Raw genomic sequence first — 25,520 nt, forward strand, 5'->3', positions numbered from 1 at the left:
ACTGGGTTAGAAACTTGTGTATTATAGAGGGTTGAGTTAATGAGATATTAAATAGTTATTAATAAACCTTAAAAATAAAATAAATAGTAGAGAAAATAAGTATTAAGAAAATAAGAGAGACTCTGAGATGGAGTTAAGTACCCAATAGATTAAAATGAAAACATTAAAAACCTTTGGACTGAACTTAACCAGCAAAATAACATAAACCAAAAAAACTAAAATAACGTTTAACACTAAAATTTAAAAGTCCAAAATATTTTTTCTAATCAACCCCACTAAACCTTATTTAAATAACAAAATAAATAAAGTTATACACCTGACAAGTCGTCACACCGGAAAGATGATTTGAAAGTGGTTGTAACTATTGCTATCATCGTTTTGCCAAATACTATTTGTTTATTTAACTAGGGGTTACACTCGCCGCTCCGCGGCGGGTGACTCGTTTTTTAATAAGTTATATAACGAAAACGTAGACGCAGTGGTTAAATTAACGTTAATGGCAGGAAACCTGTCAATGTTGGTTCGGTTCATAATAAATTTATAACATCGGTACGGTACCGGCACTAGAGATGACTATCTGATTTATTAACAAATTTCAAATGGAAACTTAGACGCCATGGTAAAACTAACGTTAATAGCAGGAATCCGGTCGAAATTGGTTAAGCTCATTACGGTACCGTTACGATACAGAAACCCTATATAGCAACCGAAAGTGAAAACTAAAATAATAAAGTCGTGATATTATCAATATCGAGATGTGTTTTACATCGATCAAAACAATTAAAACGAATAACGATACCGGTATCAACATTCGTTTGATATCATTGGTTCAATAATAACGCGTTTCTACGAGAATTTGATTAGCAGTAGGATACCGGCACCTCGTATACCAAACAAAAGAAATAATGTAGAACCATGGGGGAAAACACATCGTAAACTTTACGTCGGAATGTAGATAAACACGAATTTATATTGCCACCTGACGTAAAACGTAGTAAATTAAAAGAGTCAAAGTAATAGCTTTTTAAGTTTTTAGAAAGGTAGGAGAAAAAAGAATGAATTTAAAAGTTGAGATAATAACATAACTTTAACTAAGTGAAAAAAGAAAAAAAAAAGTAACTGAACTTTGGTGGCAAAATTTCAAATACATAAAAGTCAACTGAAGCAAACCATTGTTTGTAATTGATATATATAATAATGAGCCTTTATTTAAAGTATTACTGATAATAATTTTCAGAAATTTTTATTCTTTATTTATAGAGGCAGTGAATATGTGGATTAAGATGGGTGTCTTTTAAAGGGGGAGACTATTTGCACACTTGGTGCGTAGATAGTCAGCCTAAAAAGGTTTTTTTGTCATATATGCAAACCCTGCATTGTCAAGCTATGGCCAAAGCGCGACGTTTTAGTCCGGTTAACCATACAAAACAAAGACTGACGGGTCTGTTGACCGGACCAAAACGTCGAGCTTTGGCCGCGTTTTGGTCCTGTCAACCAGACACCCTGTCAGTCTTTTGTCTGGTTGACATGACCAAAATGCGGCCAAAGCTCGGCGTTTTGATCTGGTCAACATACCCGTCAGTCTTTTGTCTAGTTGACCGGACCAAAACGCCGCGCTATGGCCACAACTCGACACTGCAGGGTATGCATATAGGACAAAAAAGTCTTTTTTAATATGCATATAGGCATTTGGGTGTGCCAATAGGTACACCCCTCTTAAATTCTTGAGAGGTAGCTTATTTGAAAGGTGGATTTCCTTAAGTAGAATACTGCCAGCAACTTGCTGTAAGATATGTATGCAAATAAAGAGATAAGGTTGGTCAACTTAAGTCAAACAAGCAATGTTTTTATCTTATTGAGTAAACTCTCAAAATGGTCTCTAAGGTTTGGTGACTTTTGTCACTTTAGTCAAAAACTCAAATCTTTTGAATTTGGGTCCCAGTGGTTTTAATTTTGTTGTCGTTTTCATCCAAAATCTAGTAAGATTTTTCAGTTAAATCCAGTTTTTTTTTTGGGTCTTTTTTCTCATTTTTAATGAAGGGCAAAATGGTTAGATTTTTTTAGTTCGTTATAATAAAATGTTAAAATATCATTTTGCCATTCACTAAAAAGGGGAGAAAAAGACAAAAAAAATTGGATGTTAACTGAAATATCTTACCAGATTTTGATTTTGGATGAAAATGATAAAAAAAATTGAAACCACAGGGACCTGAATTCAAAAGGTTTGAGTTTTGGACAAAAGTGACCAAACCTCATGGACATTTTGACAGTTTACTCTATATTGTTTTTCTTAGGATTCAAAAAGCAAACATGTTTGCTAAATAAATCAATTGATATTAAATGAAAATGGTAATAAAATTGAAATGTAGAGACACAGATTCAAAAGGTTTAAGTTTTGTACTAAAGTGACAAAAATGACTAAACCTCAGAGACCATTTTAGCAGTTTACTCCTTTAAATTAATAGCACTAATAATTATATTTTATATAAATTATATGTAGAAAGAATATAACAAATTATAATAAATATAAGACATGATAACACGTATTACAAATATCCCCACCAAATTAGGAATTTCGTCCTTGAAATTGTTCCGTTCGCTGAATGGACGAGGATACTTTGCTTTTATTTCTTTAGACAATTCCCATGTTCTTTCTGGTCCTTTTTGACCTTGCCATTGCACTAACACCATTGGTATAACTTTCCTTCTTAATTTTCACACTTGTGTATCCAAAATCTTTACCGGTTGTTCCGTAAAATAGAGTTTCTCATTGACTTGAACATCTTCTAGTGGAATAGCTTGAGCTGGGTCAGCCAAACACTTGTGTAAATTAGACACGTGAAAGGTATCATGAATTCCTTTCAATGTCTCGAGTAATTCTAACTTGTATGCTACAGCTCTGACTTTAGAAATAATTTTATAAGGACCAATGTATCTTGGGCCGATTTTCCTCTTTTCCTAAATCTCACAATGCCTTTCCGTGGAGAAACCCTTTAACATAACATAGTCTCCAACTTTAAATTCTAAAAGTCTTCTCCATCTATTAGCATAACTTTTCTGACGATCTTAAGCTTCTTTTAATCGTTGCTTAATTTGTACTATCTTATTAGTTGTTTCTTGTATAATTTCTGGGCCAGACAACTGACTTTCTCCTACTTCAGTCCAACAGAGTAGGGTTCTACACTTTCTCCCACATAAAGCTTCAAATGGCGCTGCTTTGATCTAGCATGGTAAATATTATTGTAAGAAAATTCAATTAATGGTAGGTGAGTATCCTAACTACCACCAAAGTCAATTACACACCCGACTTCAATTGATTCAAGTGCCTAATTCTTTCTAGAAACAAGTCCAAAACCTTGATGTGAATCGAATATCTCTATTATTGACAGTGGCACACCATGTCGGTTAACAATTTCATTTATATACATTCTAGCTAAACCTTTCTAAAGAGTAACTTTCATTGATGGGTAGAAAATGTGCTAATTTGGTTAGCCTATCTACTATAACCCATATTGTATCATGCCCTTTCTGTTTCTTTGGAAGTTTAGTGACAAAATCCATGGTTATTCTATCCTACTTCCATACTGGTAGTTCTTTATGTTGCAATAATCCAACAGGCTTTTGATGTTTAACTTTTATTTGAAGGCAAGTCAAACACAACTCTACGTATTGAGAAATAGATCTTTTCATTCTAGAATACCAATAATGACTTTTCAGGTTCTTGTACATCTTATCTGATCCTGGATGTATTGTATATTTGGACCTATGGGCTTCGTCTAACAACTTATTTTGGATATCACCAATCTTTGGTATCCAAATTCTTTTATCAAACCTTAGAATTCCATCTTCACCTTTGTCATCAACTTAAGTTTCTCTTCACATGTTCTTTCTTGAGATGGTCATCTTTTAAAGCTTTAATTTGAATCCGATTTAAACAATTGATTTTAATATCCAATCTTAAGGCTTTTACCATTGGTTTGATTCTCTCCTTCGTGCTTAATGCATCATCGACTACATTAGCTTTGCCTGGATGGGAATCTAAATCCCTTTAAATTATACCAACAAAACACACTTAATTTTACAATTTTAGTCCTTAATTAATTCCATCCACCTTCTTTGTCTCATGTTCAACATTTTCTGGTCGAATATGTGTTATCGTCTATATATATCACACATTTGGTACCATATAAATAGTGTCTCCATATCTTAAGAGCAAACACTATGGCACCAAGTTCGTGGTCGTACGTGTAATTCTTTTCATGAATTTTTAGTTGTCGTGATACATATGCTATTACCTTTTCCGTTTGCATCAACACACACAACCTAGACCATTATAAGACGCATAGCAGTAAATTACAAAATCTTCATATCCTTCAAGTAGTGATAGGATCGCAATAGTGCTTAGCTTCTATTTGAGGGTATTGAAGGATTCTTCTTGCTTGGGACCCAATGGAATTTTGCTATTTTATGTGTTAAGGCTGTCAATGGAGTAGCAATCTTTGAGAAGCCTTGAATAAATCTTCAATAGTATCCCGCTAGCCCAAGAAAACTCCTAATCTCCATAGGCGTCTTTGGAGCTTCCCATTTGGATCTTGCTTCAATCTTTGTTGGATTAACTTGAATCCCCTTTTTGTTTATTATGTGCCCTAGGAATTGAACTTTTTTCTTTCAGAATTCACACTTAGAAAATCTGGCATATAGTTTCTCTTTTCTTAAGATTTCTAGAATTATCGTTAGATGCTTAGCATGATCTTCTTGAGTTTTAGAATAGATAAGTATGTCATCTATAAAGACAATGACAAACCTATCTGGATACATTCTATAGACACTATTTATTAGGTTCTTGAATGGCCGTATCTAGTTCTAAAAGCAGTCTTAGGTACATTTTCTTCTTGAACCTTTAGCTGATGATATCCTAATCTAAGATCGATTTTAGAAAAATGACTCGCTACCTGAAGTTGATCAAACAAATCATCTATTCTGGGCAATGGATATTTGTTTTTAATGGTGATCTTATTCAGCTTGCAGTGATCAATGCACATACGCATCGTTCCGTCTTTCTTCTTAACAAACAGTACTCTAGCTTCGCAGGGTGATGAACTTGGACGTAGAAAGCATTTATCTAATAGTTCCTGGAGTTGCTTCATTAACTCCTTCATTTCCCAAGGTGCTAAATGGTACGATGATTTAGCTACCGGCTTAGCTCCCGGTTATTAAATCGATTTTAAATTTTATATGTCGATCTGGTGGAAGACCAGACAATTCTTCTGGAAACACGTCTAGAGAGAGTGGTGTAGCGATGGCGGTGGTGGTGTGATAGTGATGGTGGTTCGATGGAGGTGCTGCCAAACCAGATTGTAAAGAGAGTTTGTATACAGAGAGAGAGAGAGAGAGAGAGAGAGTTTGTAGAGACAGAGAGAGTTTGTGAGTTTTATTTCTATTTATTTATCTAAGCGTATGTGGTAAAAGGACCAAAATACCCTTATGTGGGTCCACTTGTTCAGATTTAACCATGAAAACTAAGTTATGGCTAAAGGACATAACGTGTAAGAGTTTGCAAACATGGAGGACGTTTTTTTAGTACTTTTTGAAGACCAAGGACATAGTTTGCAATATGATGCAAACATAAAGGACGATTTCAATAATTTACTCTTTTCTAATAAGATCCCTTCAAAAATACACATCAAGAGTGTTGAAAGTTTCAGTTGTTAGTAATTAGGTTAGAACCTCATGTATTATAGAGGTTGAATAACTATAGTTTTATTTACTAAATAATAAAAAACTTATATCTTTAAAAAAGTTGTGTATTGCACTGTACGGGTTGAATAAACTCGTGTTACACATGTAGAATAAATATAATGTAATCACTTAACACATATAGTCTTAAAGATATGTTTAAAAAAATAAACTTTGATGTAGTATTTCTTATTAAAATAAAAGAGGATTAAGATATATTGGGATATTATTTTAATCACAGAATCAATAATACAATCTTAATTAAAATATGGTAGAATTAAGACGTATTGAAATCCTCATTTAGTTACATATATACATTCGAGACTAAAAATATCTAATAAATAAATTGTAATACCTTACATTGGGGAAAATTCATTTGAAAAGAAATTTAATGTGAGAAGAAAAAGAAGAAAGGATATATTAGTAAAATACTATTTCATTTATAACTCTTTAATTAATTAGTCAACTAATCATTAATTATCCTACATATAATCTACAAAACCTACACATATCAAAATTTTCCTACATATACCCTATAGATTATAGAATTTTGTACTACACAGTCGAAATTTATCCTACACACCTCGAAATATATCCTACACAACTCGTAATTTATCCTACACTTTAAATTAGGTTGTTTTTTTAATTTGAAAAAGTATATATATTTTGAAAAGTAATTACAAATTTAATTTAGTTAGTTATTAAAGGGGAAGAATACAAATTAAAGATTTTTGTAAGTTACCAATATACCCTTGTATTAAAATTAAATGCAAATATTAAATAAAGTAAAATGAAGCATTCTTATTGGTTGAAACTTTTTCTTTTTTCTTCTTACAAAAAAATTATTCTCATATGAACCCTTCATTATATTATAAACCTTTTTTAAACAATGATGATAAACATTATTTAAAATATTTATACATGAGAATCTTAGTTATTGAAATATATATATTTTTTTTGAATCGTTATCATGATGTAGGTCTGAAAAGAAAGTTATCCACTTAATCAATCACAACCGCTAATAAAGTTTAGAAATGTTAATCAAGATCAAGAATTAAAAAAAAAGTTGGATATTAAAGTGTTTAGAGCATTCATATTGGTAAAAAAGAATTGGATATTTAAGTGTTTAGAGCATTCATATTGGAACCGCTATATCTATCTATATAATTTAATTAAAAACACATTTTACTGGCTAATTTAGTCGGGATAGGCGGGAAAACTCTATGAAGATCATCACATGGCGCTCCATATGTCCTCAATTTTATTTACTTTATTATATAATATAGATAGATATATAGTTTTTATAATATATTTTTCCATATAATTGCTTGAGTGAATTTCAAGTTTTGTCCTTTATCTTTAGGCCACTTTGCAAGTTTTGTCCTTTATGTTTAAATTTGACGAGTTTTGTCCTTTATGTTTAAAAATCAAGCACGTTTTACCCTTTATGTTTAAAAATCAAACACGTTTTGTCCTTTATGTTTAAAAAAATCAAGCACGTTTTGTCCTTAAAAATCAAGCATAAAGGACAAAACGTGTTTGATTTTTAAACATAAAGGACAAAACTCGTCAAATTTAAACATAAAGGACAAAACTTGCAAAGTGGCCTAAAGATAAAGGACAAAACTTGAAATTCACTCTAATTGCTTACAAATACAACGTCCTAATACCACCCAAGTTATTGCTAAACCAGAGAAAGAATTGGAAGTTTGATTAACACATAAAATTCTAGTAAGACCCTCAATGTTTTCCTTTTCATTGTTCTATTATATCAATTCAACTTATCCGGTTTAACTCACAACTTGGTTATAAATATATGAGTAAATTTCAAATTTTGTCCTTTATCTATATACCTAATTTCAAACGGTGTTCTTTATCTTTAAAATTGACGAGCTTTATACTTATTGTTATAAAATATTACATGGTATGTCCATCACCCCTAATCAAGTATTTTTTTTTCTCTGTTAAATCAGGTAACACAAGGGTATATTAGTCTTTCTATCCATTAATATAAAAAATTTTAAATAAATAAAACAAAATTGAATTTAAAAAATTAATATAATAGTATATATATATACACACACATAGTATACACCTACTTCTCTACTCATCTCTTTCATCAGTTCTACACCATCAACCACCACTGCCACCATTAGCCACCACTGCCCTCACCACCAACCACCATCGCCATCATCATCCACCACCACCTCCACCCGTCACCACCAAGAACCCTAATTCCCAAATTTCCAGATCACCATTATTGCCTCTTCTATACATATATGCATACACAACCAACCATTACCGCCTCTTCCAAAGTCAGATATGCGGTTAAGTTTGGGATTGGTCGTAGATCTAAATCATGTTGATGTGGGATAGGCGGTGGATTAGCGGTGAGGTTGGTCGCAGATCTAAATCGCGATGGTGTAGGATGGGGGTTTGAATCCTAAGGTGGGACTTGGTTAAAATCTATTGTAACTGATAGCGATTTTGTAAGTATATATCATCTAGGGCAAACAATATAAGGACTTCACGTATTTATGTAGCTAAAACGGAAAATAATGACAATGATTTTGACATGTATAATGTTTGAACCCCAATTGGTAAGTTAAAAAGCAAAAAGCTTTGTATTATTTTCACAGAGTAATAGTGCCATCGATTAAGCTTTTGGTAGATGGATTTGCAGAGATGAATATGGTTCACGAGAGAGAGAAATAGAGTTGAGAGAGAGAGAAAGAGAGAGAGAGGTGTTTCTTAATAAAATGGATAGGTTTTTAAGTTATTCGTATAATTTGTCCTTCAAAAGGTGAAATAATAAAATTGTCCTTATGTGCAAATTACATGATCAAAATTAACATAACAGAAAAAAATTAACTAGGTTAGGGGTAAAGGACATATTGTGGAAGATTTTGAAACAGTAAGTACAAAACTCGTCAATTATATAGACAAAGGATACCGCCTGAAATTATGTATATAGATAAAGAACAAAATTTGCAATTCACTCTAATATGTTTAATAGAAATAAAATATAACCTAATTTATTAAGGATATCCATGAAATCATAGAAGTTTATATACGGTCTATCATAAAGTTACCTGACAAAGGGATGAGCTCGGTTCCAAATATATCGATACCGAAAGTACCGATCCTGAAAATCGTAAAAACAGAAAGTTTTCGGTATGGAACGGTGTTTGAAGGAAATCAACCAAAAGTACCAGTACCCAACTGAAAGCACCAATCCTCAAAATCGCAAAAAGTAGGTCATTGGCACCAAAAATTGTTCAGTACGGTACATTGACCAGCACCTGTTCGATTTCGGTACTTGATAGTATCTGCTGACACCTAAAGTAACAGAAAAGAATAAATAGTTAAATAGTTTAGAGTTCGCATACATGATTTAAATAGTTAACAAATACTATTTGCTGATCCCAAAAAAATCACCTCGTATATGAAATTATTTGAAAGTTTCAAGCTTTAATGCCTTAGAGTTAAAAAAATGACGTAACTAATGGAAAATTCAACTCTTAGACCTTTAGGTGAAAGGGGGAAGAGAGGGGGGGGGGTCAAATAAGTCTCACACCACAAAGGTTCCGGATTATTGGGACCTTATGTGATATGTGGTATTGGGTATCATGAAAGAGCCCCCCGTCCGCCATCCACACCAAGCCCCTGCCCCACGCCCGCTATCCCCACCAAGCATGCCCACGTGACCCTTTTGTACCTAATGTGACACCATTAATGCCCCCAATGGAGCCCCATAACACATATCCTATGTATCTCTCTTTAAACTCCCATAGTCTACCTTGAAATCAAAAACAAAAAAAGGTATATTAAACTAACATGTAAGTTCTCTTATTCTTATTGAGTTAAGTTGTCTTACAAAATGCTTGTTGCTATGCGTTATCATCTAATTATTTATAGCATTTAATTTTTCATTTGATTTATGAATTAAGTTATATAAGTTGTATAATTTCAAGTGTTACAATAGATACTTCTTCAACTTCCATTTTACAGTTTATTATTTAGTTTTATTCAAATTACATAAAGATTAACATATATAATCCTCTTTCTTACCAACAATTAACTTAATTAGTTGGTCTAACAACTTATTTCACTTCAATAACACTAAGGCAACATATATTATTAACAACAATATATAATTTTAGCAAATCTATTCTTAGGCCTATTATAGGAAACGAACAATAAATTTGACCAAGCTTAACCCATAAGATTTATATTGGTTTCATATTATCACTCAATGTATCTATCTGAGCCTTATTTACTTATTGAGCTAACTATAAATGATTTGTGGGCTTGTAAAAACGTGGTGGGCTGGACCATTGTAAGGCAACCAATGTGAAACTAGGGCACATGAAATAGAAGCAAAGCAGGGGTCGTCTGGTTTCCAGAGTCGAGTGATGGATGTGTGCTTACCTCAAATCCGCTAGAACTTTCACTGCGTGCGAAGAGGGTGGAATTAGATGGATATTAACTTCATCTATTAACTACTCAATTTCTTTCAGTTCCCTTCTTATTTCTCTATCATATGTGTAACTCCCTGGTCACATATTTAATTTGCAGGTGGGGAAGAACTTGGAACACTTGAAGATTCCTCTCACTCATATTCATTCAGCAACCCATTATTTCTCAGACGAATTCATAATTGAATCTTCCCGAGATGGCTATGCTTTCTACAGAGCAGAACTCGAGCATGAGCATTACGATAAAGAGAATCCATCATCCAAGAGACACAACACTGTACTTATCAAACGCTACCCTTCTGGAAATAAGTTGTTTGGAGAAAAACAGTTTCTCACAGAAATAGAAATTCTTTCCGGTGGAGTTAAGCATCCCAACATAGTCAATCTGCTTGGATTTTGTCTTGAAGCTTCTGAGATGATCCTTATTATTGATGATTTTTCTAATGGATTTCTTGGTGATTATTTGGGAAACCTCAAAGACAAACGTCTTTTGACTTGGGAAAAACGTTTGAAAGTATGCATTGATGTTGCACACGCATTAAGGTACATTCACTCTGAGATGGAAGACCAAACGAGGATAATAAACCGTGATATATGGATCTACAACATTGGGTTGGATAAGAATTTGGAGGCAAAGATTGTTAACTTTTGGTGGTCCATATTCCTGCCTCCAAATCAAGAAGACGAAGCTCTCTATCTTGACCCAATTGGCAAACACTGCTACATAGATCCGGAATATAAGGAGACTTGTAAGGTAAAAAGAGAATCAGATGTTTATGGTTTTGGAGTAGTCTTGTTTGAGATTCTTTGCGGGAGGTTAGCCTATGACCCAATTTACCTTAAGGAGAGTGAGCTAGGGCTGGCCCATGTAGCAAGACGAAGCTTCAACACAGGATCACTAGAAGAGTTGATAGATCCTTTAATAAAGGAAAAAATTGGTGAAAACAAATTTGTTCTAAATAGAGGACCCAACAAGGATTCTTTGCACACGTTTATTACAATTGCACACCAGTGTGTGGCGGAAACTCAAGACCAACGCCCAACAATGAAAGTCATAGTCAACGAACTTGAGAAAGCATTATTCTTTCAGGTAAGTCACTATTCTAAATTCAGTTTATCAATTGTTGGTGCACTTGTGTCTGTACTTTGTCTGTTTTCGGTCTGTATGTAAACGATGTCCATGTCAGTACTGTAAGTTGACAAAGTCAACCATCCTCCGGTTTGACTTGGTCAACAGTTAGAAAGATGTTTGTCTGGATCGAAGGATAGCCTCGAAGGATACAACTGATCCTTCGAGATGCTCGAAAGATATGGTTCGACCATTAGACCTCGAAGGATGATCCTTCGAGGTCCATGCTGATCTTTCGTGTAACATGTGGTCGACAGATGATCCTTCGGACCATCTGTCGAATCCTTCGGACATAGCATCTTGGGCTGGGTATAAATACCCATGCATGTGTTGAGTTTCATAGGACACATAGACAGAAAGACAACCGAGAGATAGAGAGTTTCTTTGAGAGCTTTCTGTCGGAACTCACACACACACACTTGAGAGTTTACATGTTAGATTTGTAAACATTGTGCTTGTAACCGAAACCTTCATTTGCATTAATACGACTAGTGTTAATCGGTGAATCTTTGTGTGGTTGTGTTTATACTTGTCTCATCCCGGTTTGCCTACTAGCTTGGATTCCGCACTCGCTAGTGGGTTGGTATAACAAGGTATAGGTTTGTTCTCGATCCTCCGAGAAAAGGGACCTACAAGTGGTATCAGAGCCTCGCTCTTTACCTTGTTTAAAACCGGGTTTGTTCAAGTGTTTGGTGTGTTTGAACACTTGGTTTAGCACTCGTTTTTGGTGGTTTTTCTTGCTTGTTTAAACTGAAAAACGGTTTCTAAACCTTCGGGAGTGTTCAAGGTTGGGTTGGGTAACTTGAAAAAGTATTTTTAAGTAACTTGGTATTTCCGGTCAAGTTCCGGTCAAGGTTTCCGGTGACTAGTGTGAAGATAAGGTTTTCCTTTTTGGGCAATCTTTTCAAAGTTGGTGGGAAAGTACGTCTGACCATACCTTTTGCCGAAAGTTGACCTTACCAACCTGTCACCTTTTCACCAACCTTTCACATCAGATCAGTTTGTGTCAGAGCTCTCGAAAGATATCTTTCGACATCGAAAGATCATCCTTCGATATCTTTCGATCAAGGAGGGCTCGAAAGATATATATCCTTCGACCCATCCTTCGAAGTCTGAAACATATCCTTCGACAGAGGAATCTTTTCGAAAGACTAGTGTCCGAAAGATTAGGATCCTTCGTATTGGTGAATCTTTCGAGATCTGTTGATCGAAAGATAAGGATTTAACACGAAAGATAAGGATCTTTCAAAAGGGAATCCTTCGTGTTCTTGAGTCTTTCGAGATCATTGTTCGAGAGTCAACAGTAATCCTTCGAGTACTGTTGATCCTTCGAACAAGATTATATCTTTCGATTGTGATCTGTTTATTGTTAACAACTTTCTGTGATTTCAGATCTTTCGACCAGGAACCTTCGGTTGTGTTATCTTTCGGATCATTCTTACTTAGCATTTATTTTGCTTATCTATCATGAATCCGAGTTGGTGGGGAACTCCGGCTCCAGACAATGGTGAATATACAAGATCAAATGTCACTCCCTCATGGTGGGGTACATCGGCTCCAGACGATGGAAAATACACGAATACCAGGTCATCTCCTTTATGGGCCGAGTCGCCGGTATCGACATCTTCTCAGGGAAATCAATGGGCTTTGGTATCGAATCAAACTCCGAGCATTCAAAGTATTCTACTAAGCGAAAGTGAAACAGGAAGTTTGAATCGACCTCCAAAGTTGATGCATTTGAATGAATATCCAGGATGGGTTGAGAGATTTAAAACATATGTTCTTGGTCAAAATACGGAACTGTGGATACGTTTCACCACAGATTTCGATCAAGCCATCGAGGTTGCTGCTTCAGATTCTACTACGTTTGCTGATCTTCCAGAAGATAAAAAGAAAACCTATGATCTGGAAAAGAAGGCATACGCCATTCTCACTCAGGCGTTGAGCAAGGATATCTACCATCAGTTTGTCAGCTTCAAGACAACAAAGAAGTTATGGGATGGATTGAAAAACAGAGGAGTGGGAAATGCAGCAACACGTCAAATGCGTCATGATCTTCTCAAGAAAGAATTCGAAGGCTTCACTTGTATGGATAAGGAGTCCTTGGGAGATATGACAAGCCGATTTTATCATCTGCTTACGGAATTGGATAATTATAGTGTTGTGACAACTCAAGCTGAAGTTGTGAAGAAGTTTGCTGATGCTTTGCCTCCTCAATGGAGTAGTTTCTTGGAAATCCTGAAGTACAACGGGGTGTTGAGAACCACTAATATCAACGAATTCGTTCAACTGTTGGAAAACAAGGATCAGGAGGAAACATTGAAGGCGAAGAGAGTTCCATTGCCACAGAATCCAGAAATGTACTGTGGAACTTCCAGTTCTTCGTCTGCAAGAACCGGTTCACATGCTCCACTTCAAACAGCGTTTGTCACAAGCACAGATTGTTTTGGCAATCCAATACAAGTTCCTGTTAAGCCACCTCCCACCACAGACATGTATGGAAATCCAATCCAACCACCTCCACCTCCTCCTGCTCAACAACAACAACGTGCATGTTATGGAGGAACATCATCTGCTGGTCAACAATCAAAGTCAAGTACAGTACAGCTCGACACGTCAAGCTTCTCTAAAATCAGTGTAGAAGTGGCTAAGGAACACATGGAGCTGCTTAACACTGTAGTGAGCGCGTACTGTGGGTTGATAGAAGGTCAGATTGGCAACATTAATCTGACACAAGAAGATTACAGGCAGATTGATAAAGAGGAGATGGACTTGATGGACATCAAGTGGGCCTTTGCGAGTGCTGTGAGAAGAGCAAAGGATTGGATGGAGAGTACTGGAAGAACCAGCTTGGAAAGTAAGCGAGACACCAAGTATGGGTTCGATAAGCAAGCTGTAAAGTGCTTCAATTGTGGTGAACGGGGTCACTTTAAACGGGAATGCACCAAGCCAGCCCAGCACGGAAATCAAAACCCCTTCAGAAACCAAGGCAATCGGCAGAACAGAAACAATGATCGTACCATGGTACCCGTCAACAACCAAACCAACCGGGCACTTGCAGTTCAGGTAGATGAAGGTTGTGACTGGTCAATCCAGTTGGGTGGTGATGCTCCCGATGGAACAGCATGTTTTGCTCAGATTGTGAAGGAGCTAATTCACACCAGTGGTGGAGAATCTTCTGCCAGTGGTGGTGAATCGTCTGAAGATGAAGACTCTTCTGGGTACAGCAGAAGTGTTGATGAAGAATCATCTAATTCTGGTGATGATCATGTGGGTGAGACATTGAATGCAGCAATCGATGCAGATATTGATGAACTCCTGGAGGAAGCTGCAGCAGAAACTCAAAGAAGATCTATTCTGGTGGATCAAGCTGCTTATACTTCGTCTTCTCTCCATTCAGCCTTTATGGCTAATGTCGACGGTTCATCAAGTCAGGTATGTGTCGATGAACCCACTGCTGTTAATTGTGATGAATGTGCTAGGATGCATGCTAGATGTGCTGAAATGGAGAAAAATATGTCTGAGTTGCAAGGCAAACATGATGCTTTACAAGCTAGTTTGTTTGACTTGCAAGACAAACATACTACTGTGAATGAGAATCTGAGTGACTTGCAAAGTAAGCATGACGCTTTGCAAGAAAAATATGATGTGACCTTTCTCCACAATCAGAAATTGACTGTGGACCTCTCTAAATGCACAGAAGCCAACATGTTTTATGAAAACCATGAAAAAGAATTTAAGTCAGTAATTGAAACGTTAAAGAAGGATAAAACTGAACTGACTAAAATGGTTTCAAGAAAACAAACTGATATTAATTTGTATATATCTCGCCTTGAGAGTATGCAAAAAGAGATGGCTTGTGTGAAAACCGAAAGTGATGCGATCCAACTCAAGCTAGACAGTTATTTGAGTTCTAGCTATGTGTTAGATCACATCATTGACGTTCAGAAGGAAAAGAGAGATGTCACATGCATAGGGTACAAGAAGTGTCCACCACCAGTGAGACATAATTATGATGCCATGCCTGATGAAGAGGACAGGGTTTTCTTTGAACCTTCTGTGCCTCTAGATGTTAAGGAGTTTGCTGCAGGACTCGGATACCAAAAGGAAGTATCCTCAGATTCAGATGTGTCAGCAGATACATTTGTGAGTGCTGAACAGAATCAAGATCCTCCAGTTGTGATTGAGGATGCTGATTCGTCTGATGATGAATCTGACGATACTGTCCCAGCAAAGTCTGATGCGGTAGCCAAAAATGAGGACATACCTCTTGAGAATCACATTCTATGTGATCCCCCTGTTCAACCCGCTAAGACTATTGCAACTGAGTCCTCATCTGCAGAAGAGCCGGAGAGTGTGAATTTGCTGTACACTCTAGTTGGTGATGATAAAATTTACTCAGACAAAGATTTTCCCATTAAGAATGTTAATCAATCCTTAATCTGCAAAGTCTTTGAGAATTCAACGAGTAAGTTCTTGGGAAAGGCAGGACCTAAAGTTACAGTTACACAGTGTCCTCCTATTCCAAAGGCTGAAATTCGAAAACAATTTGGTAACAAGAAATTACCAACCGTGCCAACACAGCAAAATCACACCAAACCCAAAGGTAAAACACCGGCTCAAGCTAACAAGAAGCCGAACCAAAAGAAGAAGAAGAATGTTAACTTTGTGAAATCGACGGGAACAGACAAAATTGAAAAGTTTGAAAATCAATCTAACTTAGATTTTGTCAAGAAAACAATTGTCGAGAAAAGAAATGAACCAAGCAGTTCAAAGCCTAGTACCTCGGGTTCACAAAGTTCAACATCATCGGCTAGACGATCACATGATTCTTCGGGGTTTGTAGAACGAAGATCATGTTTTGAGTGTGGAACCATTGGGCACATTATTAGAAACTGCCCATATCTTCATAAGCAGAAAGGAAAGGTTGATGATCCCCGTGGCAAAACTGACCGTAAGCCAACTGTTTCCACAAAACAAGATCCCCGCCTTGTAAAAGAAAGGGAAAAGAAACAGAAACGCCAACAGGTCAAAAAGATAGAAAAAGCGATTAAAACCGATGCGGTTCAAAAACAATCTGTTGTTGTAAAACCAGACAATTCTAAAACTTCAAATCATCAAGAAGTTAAACTTTTAAAGAAAAACACTGGTGAAACCAAACAGACTTGGAAACCAAAAACGGTTACTGAATCAGGGGGACCATCACAATTCACCAACCATCAAAGACAAGAAGTTATTGTCATTGATGAAAATGGAAGACCCAAGACCACAATGGCTTGGGTCCCCATCTCCAACTAATTCATTTGAGTTCATGTGCAGGGTGCTTCAGGAGGAACTATCAGTAGTCACTGGATTGTTGATAGTGGGGCATCCAGGCACATGACAGGCGACATGAAGCTTCTCTACGACGTTAAATCTATTAGAGGAGGTTATGTTGCTTTTGCTGGAGATAAAGGTGGATATATAACGGGTGAAGGAATGATATCTAACGGGATTGTCAGCTTTGACAAGATCAATTTTGTGCAACAACTTGATCACAATCTTCTTAGTGTTTCTCAAATTTGTGACAAGAATTTTCAGTACACTTTGATGCTAATGGATGTTATGTGCTGAAACCCGGCTTCAAAATTCCAAAAGAATGGATTCTCTTGTCGGCTCCAAGGATAAATGATTTGTACGTCCTTGACATGAGCCAGGCTATTACTACGTCTGCACAAGCAACATGTTTCGTTTCCAAAGCCACAGAAAAGGACACTATCTCTTGGCACAGACGAATGGGTCACATTCACTTACGCAAAATGAATCATTTGGTTTCAAATGAATTGGTGAATGGTGTTCCCCTCAAGAATTTTCATCTTCAAGACATCTGTGTTTCGTGCCAGAAAGGAAAGCAAACAAAGAAGAAGCACCCTACAAAGAAGATCAACACGGTGGCAGTTCCTCTTGAACGCTTGCACATGGATTTATTCGGTCCTGTCAAGCACAAGAGTATTCGAGGTGATCAATACTGCCTCGTGGTTACTGATGATTATTCAAGATTTTCTTGGGTTGCGTTCATGGCACACAAGAGTGAAACCTTTGGCATTATCAAAAACTTGATCATTCAGATTGAGAATTTGTATAAGTTGAAGGTTAGGCGGATACGTAGCGACAATGGTACTGAATTTAAGAATCATTCCATGGCGGAGTTCTGCACTTCAAAGGGTATTCTTCATGAGTTTAGTGCAGCTTATACTCCTCAACAGAATGGTGTCGCTGAACGTAAGAACCGCACATTGATCGAGACTGCTAGGACAATGTTGGTAGAGTCGCAGTTGCCCATTCCATTCTGGACTGAAGCTGTGGCCTCTGCATGTTACACACTGAATAGAGTCCTTACAGTCAAAAGACACAACAAGACCTGCTTTGAGCTTCTTCAAAAACGGAAACCAGATTTGTCTTATCTCGAACCGTTTGGAGCTCCTTGCACAATCATCGATCCTAATGGAAAGTTTGGGGCAAGAGCAATTGATGGATACTTTCTTGGGTATGCCACCCCTAACTTACGAGTCTGGAATCTAGAGACTAAAAGGGTCGAGGAATGGTCTGAGGTCAGAGTACAAAGGCACACCTTGCCAGTCAAAAATCCGGGTCAACCTTGGATGTTTGAATACGATGACTTCTTCAATTCGATCAATGTTGAAGCCGTTGAAGAAAATGCTGCGGCTAGGATGTTTTTCGAGAGTGACAATGCAACAGTTTCACCGGTGGTTCGTCCGATTCTTGTGAATCAAGAACCATCTTCTTCGGTGAACAACAATACTCTCAACAATGAGGATTTTCATGATGCAAACGAATTGAACGAATCTTCAGAGGATGATGAATTTCTAGATGCAGATCAAGAAGCTCCTACAACAGCAGTTCATGGTACTTCAGAGGGTACTCCTCCAGTGGATACACATAGAACAGCTGAGACTACTGCATCATCCTCTTCGTCAATTCCGGGTCTTGAATTGGTTGTTGATCTTAATCTTAACAACCTGGGTATAAATGTTCCAGTTCCAGATAATCCAGAAACAAGGATTCATAATACCCATCCTCAACAAAACATCATTGGAAATGTGCAAAGTGGCGTACAAACAAGAAACATGTTGCGAAACAACAACAATGCAGGCTTGTATGCAGCTATTCGAGAATCCGGGCAACAAAACGACTGGTCCTTCGCGTGTTATGTCTCACAAGAAGAACCCAGAACGTGGAAAGAAGCCTTGAAAGATAACGCTTGGGTTGAGGCAATGTAGGAAGAACTGCAACAATTCCAGAAGCTGGGTGTCTGGAAACTAGTAGAGAAACCTGCTGGATACAAGAAGATTGGTACCCGTTGGGTTTTCAAATGCAAAAAGGATGACCGCAGAGTTGTTATCCGAAACAAAGCTCGTTTAGTCGTTCAAGGTTTTCGTCAGATTGAAGGGATCGACTACAACGAAGTCTATGCACCTGTTGCACGTCTCGAAGCAATTCGAATCTTTCTAGCCTATGCGTCCTTCAAAGGATTCAAGGTCTATCAGATGGACGTGAAAAGTGCATTTTTACATGGTGTGGTTGAAGAAGAGGTGTACGTCGAACAACCTCCAGGTTTTGAAGATCCTGTCCATCCCGATCGGGTTTGGTTGCTCAACAAAGCTCTCTATGGTCTACATCAAGCACCGCGAGCTTGGTATGCAACCTTATCTCACTATCTGCTGGAGAACGGTTTTCGTAGAGGTCTTATCGACTGTACTCTTTTCATCAAGGAACAAGATGGAGATCTTCTTCTGGTACAGGTATACGTTGATGACATTATTTTTGGTTCTACTAATGATGTCTTGTGTAGGGAATTCGAGCGCATTATGCAGGATAAATTCGAGATGAGTGCTATGGGGGAAATGACTTTCTTCTTGGGCCTACAAGTTCAACAAACAGAGTCTGGGATATTCATCCATCAGACTAAATATGTTGGTGACATCTTGAGCCGGTTCCAGATGTATGATGCAACGCCCATTGGTACCCCATTGCCAACTAATCACGGAATTACTCCAGACTTGAAGGGAGAAGCTGTTAGCCCTTCAATCTATCGCGCTATGATCGGATCTCTTATGTACCTCACAGCATCAAGGCCAGACATAATGTACCCGACGTGCCTGCTTGCCAGATATCAAGTTAACCCGAAGGCCTCACATCTTGCTGCTGTCAAAAGGATTTTTCGTTATTTGAAGGCGTACCCTGACACCGGTCTGTGGTACCCTAGGGATAATAACTTTGAATTGGTCGCATTCAGTGATTCTGATTTTGGCGGATGCAAAATCGACGGTAAATCCACAACGGCTGGATGTCAGTTCTTAGGAAATCGCCTAGTTACATGGCAGTGCAAGAAGCAGACGTGTGTAGCTACATCAACATGCGAAGCTGAATACATTGCTGCCTCAAGTTGTTGCTCCCAAGTTCTTTGGATCCAACAACAAATGCGGGACTACGGTTTTGAATTCCTAACTACTCCTATTTACGTTGATAATTCTGCTGCTTTAGATATCACTAGAAATCCTGTGCAGCATTCAAAGACCAAACACATCGAAATCAAATATCACTTCATACGTGATTGCTTTGAGAAAAGGCTAATCGATGTTGTTAAGGTCCACACCGATGACCAACGTGCCGACTTATTTACCAAAGCTTTTGACAAATCTAGATTTGACTTTTTATTATTGGTAAACGGCATTAAGGTCAAGCAAGAGTAAAACCAACATCGGAAAATCATTTTTGTAAATATCTTTGTGTGTTTTAAATTTGTCTTAGTTTATTGATTTTAGGGGGAGTAAATCCAAAAATCGGAAAATACAAAAACATCGAAAAATTTCAAAAACACAAAAACAATAGAAAAACAAAAATGAGTTTCCTGGCGAGCAAAAGAGAAAATGATAGTACATCAGTGGTCTATCCAAACTTCCTTAAACCTTAAATGAAAAACGATAAGCAGCTCTATATAAGATGTATCGGTAGGCTCACAATCATTTTAAAGTGTGCAGGGTGATATAAATCTTAATCGACTGAAGACCAGGTGGGAACCATTCATTGGCATATGGTCTTAGTACCGAAATTTCGTTTGATAGATTGCCGAGGTTCTGAGATATTCGGTCTTTATGCTGCTTATCATCTGGGTATCATGGTTGTATCTTTTACCGAAAAATAACGGGGACGCAAGTCTAGATCTTCCATGATACTATACATACGTGTACATATTGCATACTGCATTTGACCTCAATAAGTGATAAACAATCACATGTCCATATCAAATAAGTGATAAAATATCACATTTATCCGGGTGTCAAGTTCGTCTCTCTGCTGTACGGAAGTACTGACCTGTTCACGGACTTGCACCTGTGCCCTCATGCATATGAAAATCAAGTTCCTCATCAATAAGTGATTATATCACATAGGGCTTGTTTTCAAATCAAAATAAGTGAGTATCTCACAATTTATACGGTCAAACAGATGATAATCGGTATACTCACCGGTTAGATGAACTCTCGTGCATACCTTGATACGGGAATGTGTCGTGATGTGGATGAACACCGGTCGGTAAGTATAAATCATACCTTAACGTATCCTCTAAACATGATTACATCTGATAAGTTGAGCTTAAGTGGACAACAATACCGATAATTGTTATAGGATGCTTATCTTAATATTAACTAACTGAACAACAAGAGTGTTTTGGCATGACCGTACACTGATATGATTCTCTTACCCTCGAAACTCGCAAAAAGAATGTTTGTATATATTTATTTACTGCTTAACTTTTATTATTTCTTTTAAACAGTTTCGTCGTTTGGTGCATATCAGCACGACATTAGCGGTGATGTCGTTTGATAACACTCAAAGGATTTTAAATTGTTGTCTTTTAATTCCAAAAATACCAAAAAGATTTTAGGCTTGTTTTAATATAAACTTTATAAAAGCCAAAAAGATTTTCTTTCTACTTTATTTTCGATCGTACGATGTTGGAGCTCAAGTCTTCGTTACCTGAAACCTGACTGAAAACCGAACTGACTAAATCTTCATAAACGGTCAAAATTTGCATGTTTTGAAAGTTAAAATTTAAAATTGATAAATTTGAAAAACTTTCAAACTGTCGGACGGTGTTTGATTATGACATGGTCATTCGTGTGTCATGTGTTTATGTTAACTATATTCCAAGCAGTTGTTCTCATTATGCGTTTAGATTTCTTGCATGTGCAGATTCTAAAGGCTAGGAGAACATGGTCGATGACAAGCTTTGGAATGAAGACACGACGAGAAGGCGCTCAAAAGATGAAGATGATCGAGTTGCCGCTGGCCATCATCAACACCTCAAGGATCTTACTTCATAAAGTTAAAGTATTTCACGAGCATAACTCAAGGGGGAGCTTATGTTAAGGGGGAGTTTTTCAACACACTTCCTACATGATACGGGTAGTTTGTTGATACACTTCCTGCTTTCAAGACGTGAAGACTTTGAAGATCCTCCGACATTGAAGACATGATAGGACATCAGAGTCTTGAAGACCTGAAGACCAAAGACCGTCGAAGTTCAAGACGAGTCTACACTTTTAGAAGAACAAGACGAAGCTTAGAGATCAAAGACAAAGCTACAGCCAAGGGGGAGTTTGTTGGTGCACTTGTGTCTGTACTTTGTCTGTTTTCGGTCTGTATGTAAACGATGTCCATGTCAGTACTGTAAGTTGACAAAGTCAACCATCCTCCGGTTTGACTTGGTCAACAGTTAGAAAGATGTTTGTCTGGATCGAAGGATAGCCTCGAAGGATACAACTGATCCTTCGAGATGCTCGAAAGATATGGTTCGACCATTAGACCTCGAAGGATGATCCTTCGAGGTCCATGCTGATCTTTCGTGTAACATGTGGTCGACAGATGATCCTTCGGACCATCTGTCGAATCCTTCGGACATAGCATCTTGGGCTGGGTATAAATACCCATGCATGTGTTGAGTTTCATAGGACACATAGACAGAAAGACAACCGAGAGATAGAGAGTTTCTTTGAGAGCTTTCTGTCGGAACTCACACACACACACTTGAGAGTTTACATGTTAGATTTGTAAACATTGTGCTTGTAACCGAAACCTTCATTTGCATTAATACGACTAGTGTTAATCGGTGAATCTTTGTGTGGTTGTGTTTATACTTGTCTCATCCCGGTTTGCCTACTAGCTTGGATTCCGCACTCGCTAGTGGGTTGGTATAACAAGGTATAGGTTTGTTCTCGATCCTCCGAGAAAAGGGACCTACATCAATGCCTAGAAGTAATCTGTGTGATGGTTCACTGTTATATAGAAAACAAATTTGAATGCTTTATGAGGTTGGGTTCAAATTATATAAAATTCATTGTTAAAAATCCTTTCCACCTTATAATGTCTAGCATCAACCTATCAAGTTTACTTTTTAGACATTGTGGGAATTTATCAATCCTACCTTTTTGAATATTAAGTTAGGACCTTGCTAGAATTGCTTATACGTAAGTATAATAATAAATAAAAGTTCAATCCAAAACATTTAGAAAACACAATACAGTGCATATTTATAAGGGACATTTATCATCATATTAAAATCATGTTGTTCAGTGTTTGTGATCAATGATGTGACCCAATTATCAATTTACTCATCATTTATAGTTTTTCATAATATTTAAAAAAAGATAATACCAATTTAGTTTTCTATTACCACTTTATTAAAGTTATTAATATATTTATTTTATTTGGTGTGTCATGTTTGACAGAACAACAACAAGGATAACCCCAAAATATCACTTGAAGACATAAAACGGGCGACACATAACTTTCACCATGACAATTTCATCGGTGGGGGAGGATTTGGTAAAGTCTACAAAGGAAACCTTCAAGATGGAGATGGAATTAAAACCATTGTTGCAAAGCGATTGGATACAAGGTTTGGTCAAGGAGAACAACAATTCTTTAGTGAGCTCCAAATTCTTTTGGAGTATAATCATGAGAATGTCATTCGTCTTGTAGGCTACTGTGATGAAAATGATGAAAAAGTCCTTATCTATGAGTATTTGTCCAAGGGAAGTCTTGATAGGTATTTGAATGATACTTCTCTTACATGGGTGAAACGACTTAATATATGCATTGATGTTGCAAGAGCGTTGGATTTCCTACACGGAGGAGTAGGAAAACAAGCAAAGGTGATACATAGGGACATCAAAACTGAAAACATCCTGTTAAAGAATGATTGGAAAGCAAAATTGGCTGATTTTGGGCTTTCGCTAATATGTTCAATAAATCAGGAAACTGACTATATCATCGATCATGCGTGTGGCACAAGAGGATACGTGGACCCACTTTATAGACAATCGGGATTCCTAACCATAGAGTCTGATATTTACTCGTTTGGTGTTGTTTTATTTGAGATTTTGTGCGGGAGATCAACGTTTGCAATCCACAAACATGAGGGTCACTATCTACCGGATTTCATTAAAAACAAATTTGAAGAAGGAAAGCATGCTGAGGTGGTGTTTGAACAAATCAAGGAACAAATCGTGCCGCAATCGTTGACTACATTTCAAGAGATTGCCTACCAATGCCTACATCTTGAACGAGAAAAACGACCGACCATAAAAAAAGTTTTGGTAGAACTTAAGAAGGCATTGGAATTTCAAGTAAGTTAATGATCATAGTTATCATGTAATCTAGCCATGTTTGTTTAATGCATAAACCAAAGCTTTAACTTCTGTTCATGTAATGAAATAAAAATTATGTCTGGTAACTTTTTATACCATTATCCCAATCGAATTAGAAAGGCCAGACAAAGTTTCCTGGGGCTGCCAATCCTATTCCGTCATTTTCTAATCTCGATTTTAATTTTTGTTTGGCTTTCTCATTGCCCCAGTTGAATTCGGAGGTTTCCATAATTGAGACACAAGTAGTTGAGCTATCCAGTGAATTGAACGATATGAACATGACTGGCAAATCTGAAAATTCTGAAATACATAACAAGGAAAAGATGTTACTTGACCAAACCGATGACTAAGCTGAATCTGACTGTTGTAAGTTTGCTTTGTTATAAATATTTAAAATGATTTTATCATGTGGAGTTTTAAGCTGCTGACAACCTTGATATGTGAGTTCAGGAAGATTCTTAGGAAGACTGCTACACCTTCTCGACTGAATATCTCATGAACAAATGCACGTATATGAAAAGGAGGCTTAGTTGCAGGTATTTTTCGTCACTGTATTAGGTGGGGTGGGTTGAATAATAGATTCGCGTTCATATGGGTCTTGTTTCATATATATGTTTAAACAGGCAAGTTAGATTGAGTTGCACACTTGCACTGTTTTTTTTTTTTTTGTTTTTTTTTTGTTTTTTTGCATATAACTTAATTTGTTTGTATAAATGAATGTCATGTTGATGCTTCTTTAGCTATTGTTGGTGCACTTGTGTCTGTACTTTGTCTGTATTCGGTCTTATGTAACGATGTCCTGATTTGTATTGTAAGTTGACCAAGTCAACCATCCTCCGGTTTGACTTGGACAACATTTGAAAGATGTTCAGATCGAAGGATAGCCTCGAAGGATACACCTGATCCTTCGAGGTGATCGAAAGATATGGTTCGACCATGGTTCGACCATTAGACCTCGAAGGATGATCCTTCGAGGTCCATGCTGATCTTTCGTGTAACATGTGGTCGACAGATGATCCTTCGGACCATCTGTCGAATCCTTCGACCAGACATGCTGAGCTGGGTATATATACCCATGCATGTGTTGAGTGTGAGTTAGTTCTGGAGTTCTGAAGTTCTGCCATTTGCACACCCGAGAGATAGAGAGCATTGAGAGCATTCTGTCCAGAACTCACACACACACTTGGAGAGTTTATAGAACACTTCTGTAAACACTGAGCTTGTAACCGAAACCCTCATTGCATTAATACGACTAGTGTTAATCGGTGAATCTTTGTGTGTTTGTTTCTCTACTTGCCACTAACTCGGTTTGCTTGCTAGCTTGGATTCCGCACTCGCTAGTAGGTTTGTTTAACAAGGTTTAGGTTCGTCATCCTCCGCGAAAAGGGACCTACAAGTGGTATCAGAGCTTGGCTCTTTACCTTGTTTAAAACCGGGTTTTTACAAGTTTTGGTGTGTTGAAACACT

General features: G+C 37.1%; 1 protein-coding gene across 1 annotated transcript; it reads left to right on the plus strand.

The window, feature by feature from the left end:
* Positions 1 to 10,629: 10,629 nt before the first annotated feature.
* Positions 10,630 to 24,409, plus strand: LOC118489683 (probable receptor-like serine/threonine-protein kinase At4g34500). Its single transcript, XM_035987211.1, has 3 exons — positions 10,630 to 11,304; positions 23,133 to 24,032; positions 24,263 to 24,409. The coding sequence occupies exons 1-3, from the start codon at positions 10,630 to 10,632 to the stop codon at positions 24,401 to 24,403; spliced, it is 1,716 nt and encodes a 571-aa protein (XP_035843104.1). The 3' UTR covers positions 24,404 to 24,409.
* The last annotated feature ends 1,111 nt before the right edge of the window (positions 24,410 to 25,520 follow it).

Source organism: Helianthus annuus, unplaced genomic scaffold, assembly GCF_002127325.2.
Source record: "Helianthus annuus cultivar XRQ/B unplaced genomic scaffold, HanXRQr2.0-SUNRISE HanXRQChr00c001, whole genome shotgun sequence".
Taxonomy (NCBI): domain Eukaryota; kingdom Viridiplantae; phylum Streptophyta; class Magnoliopsida; order Asterales; family Asteraceae; genus Helianthus; species Helianthus annuus.

What these genes read in the sequence shown, in the direction of transcription:
- LOC118489683 (XM_035987211.1), top strand. Translation starts at nt 10,630, where the DNA reads ATGATCCTTATTATTGATGATTTTTCTAATGGATTTCTTGGTGATTAT. An exon ending in AGAAAGCATTATTCTTTCAG is followed by an intron (nt 11,305 to 23,132) that starts GTAAGTCACTAT and finishes CATGTTTGACAG; the next exon opens with AACAACAACAAGGATAACCC. An exon ending in AGAAGGCATTGGAATTTCAA is followed by an intron (nt 24,033 to 24,262) that starts GTAAGTTAATGA and finishes TCATTGCCCCAG; the next exon opens with TTGAATTCGGAGGTTTCCAT.